The 11,222-nt window shown below is 65.1% G+C and overlaps 1 protein-coding gene across 1 annotated transcript; it reads right to left on the bottom strand.

The window, feature by feature from the left end:
- Window positions 1-290: 290 nt before the first annotated feature.
- Window positions 291-2,521, bottom strand: FZD2 (frizzled class receptor 2). The gene has a single exon (XM_040087510.2). The coding sequence runs from the start codon at window positions 2,014-2,016 to the stop codon at window positions 343-345; it is 1,674 nt and encodes a 557-aa protein (XP_039943444.1). The 5' UTR covers window positions 2,017-2,521; the 3' UTR covers window positions 291-342.
- Window positions 2,522-11,222: the final 8,701 nt, after the last annotated feature.

Below are 11,222 nucleotides of genomic sequence, written 5' to 3'. Positions count from 1 at the left end.
CACCCTTTGCTGCTCATTTTCCCCTTTTTTCTTTCCTTTCCCTCTTTTTTCCTCCCTTTCCCACCGTTTTCTCCCTTTTCCTCCCCTCTTCCCCTTCCTCTTCCTCCTATTTCTCCCTCTCTCCTTTCACATTTTAAAACAGAAATATGTAATTAAATTTACAAATGCTATTTACAGGTTTAATTACAAAAAAAAAAAAAAAAAAAAAAAAAAAATCAAAGAGAAAGAGAGACACCCCTTAGACGTTAATAAATCTAAAAATAAAAAATATATAATAACTCCTCCCCCCCCCACCCCCCCAAAAAACATTTCAGGCCGAAGGGCGGCGGGGCCAGGGGGGGGTCACACCGTGGTCTCGCCCTGCTTGCTGTTGGTGAGCCGAGTGTAGAACTTCCTCCAGGAGTGCAGCGTTTTGCCCGACCATATCCAGAACCCGGAGGTGATGCCCACGATCAGAGTCATGAGATACTTGATCATGTAGACGGTGAAGTCGGGGGTCATGCGGGGGGTGAAGTGGAGCGGGCAGGGGATGGCCAAGCTCTTGCAGTTCTGGCTGATCCAGCTGCGCTCCCAGTGCTCGCGGAACGCCTGCTCGTAGAAGTAGCAGGCGATGACGATGGTGGCCGGGACGGTGTAGAGGACGCTGAAGACCCCGATGCGAACCATGAGCCGCTCCAGCTTCTCCGTCTTGGTGCCGCCGTGCTTCATGATGGTGCGGATGCGGAAGAGGGAGACGAAGCCGGCCAGCAGGAAGGAGGTGCCGATGAAGAGGTAGACGAAGAGCGGGGCCAGCACGAAGCCCCGCAGAGGGTCGATGTTGTTGAGGCCCACGAAGCAGACGCCGCTCAGCAGGTCTCCGTCGATCTGCCCCATGGCCAGGATGGTGATGGTCTTGACGGCTGGCACTGCCCAGGCGGCCAAGTGGAAGTACTGGGAATTGGCTTCGATGGCCTCGTGGCCCCACTTCATGCCAGCGGCCAGGAACCAGGTGAGGGAGAGGATGACCCACCAGATGGAGCTGGCCATGCTGAAGAAGTAGAGCATCATGAAGAGGATGGTGCAGCCCTCCTTCTTGGTGCCCTGCACCACGGTGCGGTAGCCGTCCTCCTGGAAGCGCTCGTTGCAGACCACCCTCTCCTCCAGCACGAAGCCGGCGATGTAGGCCACCGACACCATGGTGTAGCACCCCGAGAGGAAGATGATGGGGCGCTCGGGGTAGCGGAAGCGCTGCATGTCCACCAGGTAGGTGGTGACGGTGAAGAAGGTGGAGGCACAGCACAGGACGGACCAGATGAGGATCCAGATGCGGGCGAAGCGGATCTCGTCCTCGTTGAAGAACATGTGGCCATCGGGACGCGTGGGCTCGCAGGGCGCCGCGCAGTCCTTCTCCCCCAGGAACTTGTAGTTGAGGTAGCTGGGCACCTTCAGCGCCCGCGGGCAGTGGAAGGGGTGGTCGAGGGTGGCGTAGCGGGGGGCGCCAGGGGTGCCCTGGCCGGCCAGCGGCGTGGCGCTGGTCAGCAGCGCCGGGGAGCCGCCGTCCTCCGAGTGGTTCTGCCCCACACAGATCTGCTCGGCGCCGTGCCGGGGAAAGTTCTCGCACCGCAACCGCTCCGGCCACTGGAACCCGAATTTGTTCATGAGGGCCTCGCAGCCCTGGCGCGCCCGCTCGCAGATGGAGCGGCAGGGAGGGATGGCCTGCTCCAGCACCGTGCACACCGGCGCGTACATGGAGCACAGGAAGAACTTCAGCTCCAGCGAGCACTGCACCTTCACCAGCGGGTAGAACTGGTGGACCTCCAGCCCCGCGTCCTCCTGGTTGGTGTGACCCAGCAGGTTGGGCATGATGGTCTGGTTGTAGGCGATGTCGGTGCAGAGCGGGATGGAGATGGGCTGGCAGAAGCCGTGGTCGGGGATGGAGATGCCCTTCTCGCCGTGCAGCTGGGCCCAGCTCGGCGCCGGCACGCTCAGCCCCGCCAGCAGCCAGGCCAGGGCGGGCAGCACGCCGGGGGGACCCATGGTGCCCCGAGCCGTGCGCCCCGATTTACCGTGCCCGCTGCCCAGCCGGACGGCCGGTCCTCCCGTCCGCGTCTGCCGTGCCCGGTGCTGCCTGAACGGCTCCCACAGCCGGATCGGCCGTGCCCGGCGCTGCCTGGACGGCTCCCGGTGACTGGATAGATTCGGGTCCCGCCTGGATGACTCCCGGTGGCCTGATCTGCCGCGCCCGGGGCTGCCTCGACGGCTCCCTGAGATCAACTCTGCCGTGCCCGGCGCTGGCTGGACGATCCCCGGTGACTGGATACTCTCAGGTCCCGCCCGGACGGCCAGCGGTGCCGGATCCCCCGTACCCGGCGCTGCCCGGAGGGCTCCCGCTGCCCGCTCTTCCCCTACCCCGTGCCCGGCGGGACGGCTCCCGGTGCCCCGATCTACCGTGCGCGGAGGGATGGCTCCCCGGGCTCGGACGTGGCGCTCCCGGTGCTCCGCGGCGCTGCTCCCGCTGCCCGAATTTGGCGCTCCTGCTGCTCCCGGTGCCGGCTCCGGAGCCGCGGGCGGGCGGTGATGCCCGGAGGGTGGCGGGAGGAGGATGCCGGGGGGGGTGCCGGGGGGGTGCCGGGGTCCCGGGGCGCGGGGAGCCGAGCGGCCGCACCGGACGCTCCCGCCGCCTTTGTGCGGGGCAGCGCCGCGTCCCCGCCGGGCGGGGCCAGCGCCCCTCGCCACGCCCCCCCGGGGCCCGCCCCGCCCGCTCCGCCAATCACATTCAAATAGCGCCACCGCCACGCCCACGCCGGCCACGGGCCACGCCCGCCTGGCCACGCCCCGTCCCGGGGGTCGCCGCCCCCCCCCGCAAACTTTTTCCGAGTCGTGCAAACTCCCCCCGCGGGCGGGGTCGGGCCGGGGCCGCGGGGAAACGGCGCTGCCGCGTCCCCTGTGCCCCCCGTGTCCCCGCTCGGTGTGCCCTGCTGTCCCGTGTACCCCCGTGCCCCCTGCTTTTCCCCCGTGTTCCTGTACCTCTGTCCCGTGCCCCTCCCCTGTCCCCTGTGTCCCCCGAGTGCTGTGCCCCCCGCCCCGTGTCCCCTGCATCCCCCGCCGTGTTCCCGAGCCCTGCTGCGGCCTCTGTACTCCCTCCTTGTCCTCTGCCCCTCGGTGTTTCCTGTGTCCCCCTTGTGTCCTCTGCGTGCTCTTGTCCCCACCATGACCCTCCGTCCGTGGGGCTGCTCCCCCCAGCCTAACACCCACATCCCCCCTGGCGTGCTGCAGGGGGTCCCCCACTGTCCCCAGGTCCCACTTTAGGGTGCAGTGGAGCAGGATTAGCTCCCATGCCCCACGGGAGACCTCCAGAACAGGGTGCATTGGCCCCCACATCCCTTGTCCCCAGGTGTCAGCCAGGCAGTGCCACCACCCCACGAGTTGCCCATGGCCACCCTGGGGTGCTGCACCCCTAAAAGGTCACTGCACAGCCAGGGGTGTCCCCAAATCAGTGGGGGATGGTGGGAAACATCCTGCACCCTGCCCCCCCCTCATGCCCTCCAGCCCCACACCTCCCACCCAGCTGGGGTTGTGGTGAAGGGAACTTCCATCCCCAAAAACAGGGCAGTGGGAGAGGCCTGGGGGACTGGGACACACTGGGACGTGGGAGGTCTTGGACATGGCAGAGGCAGGAGGGAGGGAACCTGGAGGGAACCTGGAGGGAACCTGGAGGGAGCCAGGACACACTGGGAGGATTCAGGACACACTGGAGAAACACTGGAACACACTGGAGAAATACTGGAACACGCTGGGGGGGGGGACACTGGGACACAGCAGGAGCATTCAGGATGTGCTAGGGGCATCCAAGACACATTGACAGTGTTGGGACACAGGGAGGTCAAGCACAGGGGGGTCACGGGACACACTGGGGAGTCGTGCATACACCAGGGGGACTGAGACACACTGGGAGAGACTGGGACCCACTGGAGACCCTCAGCAGGGAACGAAACTGTAGGTGAGCACCCCAAATTTCGGCACCAGGATGAGGGGCTGCCCTTCCCAAGGCAAAGGCAGCCGGGGGGGCTGTAGTGGGGAGCCCCTTGCCCCCGTCCGCTCCGTTTTGGGGGGCTGGGGGGCTTCTGGTAGCCCCTTTCCTCCCTCCCTCCGCGTTCTCCCTCCCTTTCTCTCCCTTTCCTGTAACTTAAGCTTTTGTTGTGAGCAGGAGACCCGGGCTGCCGTGAAAAGAGGGGGCCCCACCGCCTTTCACAGCGTAATTGAAACCATTGCGGCTCCTGGCCGAGGGGGAAGGGCAGGGGGGGCTCCAAAATCAAAGCCTGGGGGGGAAAGACGGGACACACGATGCTGCCGGCCCCCGCTCCCCCCCAGCCTCCCCAGCCCGGACGTGCCGGCTGTCCCGGCGGGGCTGGCGGGGGCTCTCCCCGCTCCCGGGGACGGCGGAGGCTCCGGGGGTGCTGTGGGGCGAGGCGGTGAGATGAGAGCCAGGGCCGGCTGTCCCCGATGGGGCACCCAGGGGCGCTGCCTTTGGGCACAGCCGGGGTGGGTGGGTGCCCGGTGGTCCCGGGCGGGAGGCGGCGGAGAGAGGCTGGCACAGCGCCGGCGGCGGGGGCCGAGCCCGGAGCCCGGCCAGCACTGCCTGCGGCCCATCCCCGTTCCCATCCCCGCTCCCCGGCTGCACTGGGAACGCGGGCTGGCTGCTCCGGCCGCAGCTCCTCTCGGCCCTGGAGCGGCAGGGTGTGGTTGGGTGACCCCCGCCGTGTCCCCCAGGCTCACAGGGACGGGGACGGAGGGGTGCAAGGGTGTCTGCACAGCCACGTGGATCTTGGCTTCCTAAACACTTTGGATTTTGGTTTCTTTCCGGAGATGGGGGGATTTTGCTACCAGAAGGGATTGCAGAGGCTGTCCCTGTGCTCCCTGTCCTCCTGGGTGCTAGTGACACAGGATGAGAGTCCCCAGAGCCTCCAGGGACACACTGGCACACGGTTTCGCCCAGAGTAGGCACCGAACCCTCCTGGGGAGGACAAAACCCAGAGCAGACCCACCAGTCAGCCCTGAGAGGAGCCCCTGGGTGGACTGGGGGTGTCAGGGGACACCCCAGGGAAGCAGCCAGTGGGGTCCTGCCTGCTCAGGGGTGTCCCCTCACAGGGACGTTCAGGGTGGCCAGGGAATCAATCCTGTTGATACCACATGTCCCTGTCACCAGGCACCCAGCCCAATCCGCAGGCCCTGCCAGGGGCATGAGAGGTGGTAGAGGGTGCTGCCCCCTCCCCAAAACTTCCCAGGGGGGTCTGGGGTTGGTGTCCTGAGTGGACACTGTGAAGACAAGGGCCAACCCTTGCACCCAGTGGGTGCTGCCCAGACTGGACTTTACTGTGAGTATGGGGCCAAACCCAGCTCTTCCCCCCAGCTCCCCTTCGTGTCCTCACAGTGCTGCTCAGGGTGGGGGCACCCCGGAGTCCCAATCCTCCCACTGCTTCGCTCTCACTTCATCCCACTGCAGCACTGGGGGATGCTCCTGGGCACCCAGTGTTGCCAGTCCCCTGCTCCCAGCACCCAAGGGTCCCCAGGGGGAGGCCAATGGGTACCGCCACCTCCAAGAGTCTGGTGGCTCCTGTGTCCCTCGTGGAGCAGGACATGGTGCCCATGCCCCTCCCTGGGACTCCTCCAGTACCATGAGGTGCCAGGGTACCTGTGGGGTCCTCCCTACACCCACCAAAGCCCGGGATGGGGGCACAGTGGGAACACCCATGTCACACCCAGCAGCACCCTAGCCCAGCCACAGGCTGGTGGCCTCTTTGTGAGCCTCCTCCCTGGGGACAGGTACCCTGAGGTGACACTGGGGGTGGCACCACGTCTGGCACAGGCCCTGTGCACGGCCCCACACAGGGCTGGTGGCCAGCACCACCCTGAAGGGCAGGACTTTGAGGGGGCACCGGCAGCACCAGTTTGCAAGTACTGCAAACTGTCCCATAGGGATAGGCACAGAGGATGGCAAAACAGAAGTGGGGAATGGAGGGGCTGTGGCAGGCGATGCCAGGCAGGACGGGGCCCTCGGGGGTCCCCCAGGAGCGCAGAGGAAGGGAAGGGCCCCCCGGCCCTGCCCTCGGCTTTGTTTCACACTTAAGAGCCTCTAATTAAAACCAGGCACAAAGGCCCTGGCTGGCGGCGGGTGCGAGGTGCCAGCACAGGACGGGGGTCTGTCACCAAGGGAACAGGAGCGACACAGGGTCCTGAGCATGGGCACTGCGGGGCCCCCGCGTGCCTGGGCATGAGTGGGCACACGAGTGCCCACACACAGACACACCAACATGCAAGGGTGCACACACACACACACACACACAGAGACACGCAAGGACACACATGCACACACACACGCATGTGCATACACACCCATGCCCCTACCCTGTGGGCTGGGGAGAGTAGTGCTCAGGCCTGGTTTGTACTGGTCTAAACTGGTCGGTCTGATGGTCTGCAGTGGCTCCGTGCATGGGAGGGGTCTGTGAGCAGCACTGCCCAGGGGGTTGGGGCAGAGATGAGCCCTGGGGTGCATGTGGGGTGAGCCAAGCCCTGGGGTGCCCCCGCCCTGGGGGCTGCCTGGTAGGCAGTGGGCACAGCTTTAGCCAAGGACCTCAGAGGGCCCCCAGCTGGATTGGGGGGCTAGTGGGTGACCCCGAGACTGGCCGTGACAAGCTGGGGGATGAGGCCACCACACAACATGGGTCTGGCTGCCTGGATCCCTTGGGGTGGTGAGACTCCAGCGCCAAAACCAACCCAGTGCCGGCGGGCACGGAGCCCACCGGGGCGGGTGTGGGGAAAGTGGCTTAAGCACACCTTGACCTTGCTGGCGGGGGAGGGATCCCCTCAGCTTGTCCGACACATCTCCTGCCAGCGCCGGCATTGAGAGCGCTCGAGCCCGCGCGCGGAGGAGCCGGCATGAAAAGGCAGCTTAGGCATCTCCTGCTGCGAGAGATGGATTAGGGGCTTCGGGGAGGCCGGGGACAGCCAGCGCCACAGCCACCGCGCCGCGACGGCCGCGTGCCGGCGGCCAGGCCACGGGGCCAGGCTGGGCACGGTGGGCACGCCGCCGCTGCCCCGTGGCACCATCCCGCCGGGACACCGGGGCGGGACCCTGGGGGTCCCCAAAATGGAGAAATGCGTGCGTGTGGAAAGCGCCAAGGGCTGTCCCGTCAGGGAGGGGACACGCGGGGCTGGCAGCCCCGGCCCCCCTGTGGGTCCCCCTGGCCCGGCCGCAGCTGTCACTGTCAGAGCTCGGGTATTTTTAGAACCACCCTGGACCGCAGTGACCATTTCTACCCATGGAGTGCATGGGATCGGGGGAGGGGGGAGAAATGGGCACAAATTTCCCTTTTTGCTCTGCTTTGGGGTCAGAAATGCCCTTTAAGTGCCCAGGGAAGCACCTGGAGCTGGCAATGGGTTCCCATGGGGCACAGGGACCCCAGACTGGGGGGGTAGGTGTGGTACAGCCATCTCAGCTCTGTCCCCATGCTGGGCTGGGGTCTGTGTTCCCGGGGCAGTGACACTGATGTCCCCACAGGGACAGCCTGGAACCCTGGCTGTTCCCCAGGAACTGTTCCAGGTCTGTGGGGTGGCCCCTGTGGTGGAAGTGCAGGAAGGACGGGGTGCCCCCCTGGCCATCCCTCCCTCTCCCAGGAACAGCTGTGCCCCCAGCTGGGGGCAGGGGACCTGCCAGCACCGGGCATGTGACAGGAGGTGATAGAGCTGCTATTTATACCCTCCTGTGTCAGTGCTGGGTGTGGGGACATCCGTGAGCCCATGCCACTGGCCCGTGGTGACTCTCAGGGTCCCTTGAGTGCCTATCTGTCCCCCAGCACCAAGAAATCCCCCTGTAGGGAGGGGTGGGTTCAGTGCAACCAGAAGTGTCACACTCCATGGTGTCACACAACCATTCCAACTGTCCCCAGCACACTGGGGAACGAGAGTCACCTCTGTGCCCAGTGGAGGCACAGAGCTGACACAGGGACATTGAGCTGTCCCCATGCCCAATAGGGACAGAGTTGTCCCTGTGCTCAGTGTGGACATTGAGCTGTCCCTGTGTCTGACAGTGGCATGAAGTTGTTCCCAACAAGGACACTGAGTTGTCCCTGTGCCCAGTGGGACACAGAGCTGTCCCTGTGCCAGTCCCTCCAGGCTAGCGGGTACTAGAGTGGGGCAGATGTCCCCCAGCCGCCACAGGTCCTGGTGAGCACATCCCCAGCAGCAGAGGCCCATGGCACAGGGACATGCCCAGTGGGGAGACATTCATTGCCAGCCTCCCTCGTGCTCCTGTTGCAGCAGGGCTGGGGAGCACAGCCCAGAGAACGGGGCTCCCCAGAGAAGAGGGGCCCTGGTGAATGCAGCACCAGCTCCTGGTCCTGCAGTGTGGGGCCTCTGCCCGTGCTGGGGTCTGGGGTCCCCTCACCTGGGGACACTGTGCCCCTCAAGCACCTCAGGCAGAGAAACCCAGGGACTGTCCGAGCTCACCCCTATGCACCAAGTGACACAGGCGGGGCTGAGAGGCCTTGGGCAGCACTGTGGGCACCCAGCCCCAGGCCAGCCCTGCTCTGAGCTCAGCACCCCTGGAGTGCCAGGTTCCCAAAGCCCAGGCCTGCAGGGTTGGGTGCCCTCACCCACGGGTGATGATGAGCACTGGCTTTGTGCACCCAGTGGGGTGGGGGCGAATGTTGAGAAGGGGCAAAGGACACCAGCACAGCTGGGTCCTGCCAGGAGAGCTGCCATCCTCCCCAGGGGTCCCCAAATTCCCTGTTCCAGGTTCATCCCACCTGACTTGATACAGCCCCATGTCCTTGCAGGGCCTTGTCTGGCTCAGCACCCCATAGAGGGTGGGGGTCCCAGAGACCACCTGGGTGGGGCAGGAGCTCCCTGTTATGGGCACAGCCCCTGCACTGGACCTAAGGGTGCTAAGTGGGTGCTCACCTGGGACCCATGGCTGGGCTGCAGGACATTTGACTGAGTCACCCACAGGGCTGTTCCACACGGTATGGCCGGGCTCCCTGGGCACGGCTCCCGGGTCCAGTCCTGCCCACGTGGATCCACCTGGATGCTTTGGGAGGAGGGCACCACAGAACTGACATGGGACACTGGGGTTTTTGTGGGGATTAAAGCAGACAGGCAGAGCATCAACAGGAATTTCTCAGGGCAATGAGGAACAAATTCGAGCATGTTTCTGCCCAGCAAGAAATGGACAGAAACACGGCCCCCGTGCAATGCAGAAGTCCCAGCTCACAGCCACCAAGCCCTTCTCAGCACACAGGGCAGGCTGGTCCCAGGAGAGAGCCAAGATTACAATCATAGGCTGTTAAGGGATAGGGATGGACCTTAAAGATCATCTAGTCCCACCCTCTCCTCCATGGGCAGGGGTCACTCCCACTAGAGCAGGTTGCTCAAGGCCTTACCCAACCTGGCTTAGAACACTGCCAGGATATGGACATCCACAACCTCCCTTTCCTGGAAGGTTTTCATTTCCAGGATATCCTGGGGGAATTCCCACTGTGCTGCTGTGGTGGTGCAGCAGGCTGAGCACAGCATTCCCTCCTAACCAATGAGAGGCATGTGTTCCATGCAGGAGTTCTGGCAGCACAGGCCAGCCTGGCTCAACATAGGACCAAACCGAGTATAGAATTACGCCGTGGAGCACAAAGCACAACCAGTGCTTCAGGACTCACTGCCTCGCTGCACAGGGCACAGGTGGCCCTTCACGGACAGGTCTGGCGGCACGTGGAGGCTCAGAGAACACACTGCAGACAGCCCCAGTCTCAAACTCTTCCTCACACAGCCCTGACAGGCAGCAGAGGGCAGCAGGGCTCGGGCAGAGATGCTGCTGCAGAGAGAAAGCAATGAATGAATGAATGGAGAGACAGATGGTTTCCGTTTCTCCTGCTGTCAGGGCAGGCGGAGGGCCGGCGACACAGGGCACTGTGCTCAGGGACAGCTGGTAACAGCTGTGCTGGGGGATGGAGAAGCAGAGACCTCTGCAGACCTGGACTCAAATCCTAGACCCAGACCCCAAATGCAACCCTAGCCCACAAATCCAAACCCAGCCCTAGACCCCAGCCCCAGACGCCATACCCAGCCAAGGCACCCAGATCCATCCCACAACCCCAAGTCCCCAGTCCTGGCCCCAAATCCAGACCCAGCTCTAGAGCCTAGACCCGACCCCGATCCCAAAACCACACCCAGACCCTAACCTAGCACCTGCCCCCAGCCCCCCGGTATTGCCCACGGCACTGCTGCTATGCCACTGCAGAGAAGGACAGGGCTGTGGCTGCACGAGCCGGGCACACACTTCGCACGCAGGGGCGAGGAGAGGGCCCGCAGCCCGGCCAGAGGGCTGGGGCAGGAGCCAGTGATACGAGCACGGCCCTGTCGGGCTCTGGGCCGCAGCGCGGGGCTGACTGTGAGCACGACGGTCCGGCTCGGGATTTGTGCTGGGCGCGATTGCTGTGATCCCCGTCAGGGCTCACCCCAGGCCCGGGCCCGGGGTCCGCCGAGAGCTCCCCGCTGCCCTCAGCCGCGCCCCGCGCGAGCCCCGCTGAGCTGGCTCTGCGCATGCTCCGCCCCAGCAGGAGGCACGCACAGCGGGAGCCATGGCCAGCCCGCCCTCCCATTGGCTCACACGACCATCACTCAAACGACTGGGGCAGCCCCCATTGGCTGGGGTGGGAGAGCGGGAAGGCTGAAGCGGAGCTCGCGCTCTCCGTTCTCCGGGCCGAGCTCTCGCCGTGTTACGCCTTTACACATGCGCGCAACAGGGGGCGGGAAAGCGTGACCCGCGCTGCGCGGCAGCTCGCGCCCTAATTGGGTGCTAGGCGCGCGCGTGCGCTGCTCGCGCCCTCATTGGTTGTCGGGCGCGCTCGTGTCGCCGCTTGCGCCCCCATTGGCCGCCGAGGCGCGCATGCGTGCTGCCATCTGCAGTCAGATGCGCAGTAAGGCTCGGCAGGACGTAATCGGTCGCGGCGGAGGTCTGAGGGCGCGGCCGGCCGTGCGAGCCGGTTCCGCCCCCTTAACGTGCCGATCCCCGGCATACCGCTGTCTCTGGGCCGGTCCTGCCGCCGCCGCCCCGCCGGGTCCCGCTGCAGCAGCCGCTCCGCTCCGCGCGGCGGCGCCGCCGTGAGGGACCGTCTCATTGCCGATCACGTGAGCTGCGTTGCTGCGCACGTGACCGGTGGGCGGCGCATGCGCGGTGCGGCGGGGGCGGTGCA

The sequence above is a fragment of the Hirundo rustica genome, chromosome 27 (genome assembly GCF_015227805.2).
Source record: "Hirundo rustica isolate bHirRus1 chromosome 27, bHirRus1.pri.v3, whole genome shotgun sequence".
Taxonomy (NCBI): Eukaryota; Metazoa; Chordata; class Aves; order Passeriformes; family Hirundinidae; genus Hirundo; species Hirundo rustica.
The sequence above is the reverse complement of the archived record's forward strand: the minus strand, read 5'-3'. Positions and strand labels throughout refer to the sequence as shown.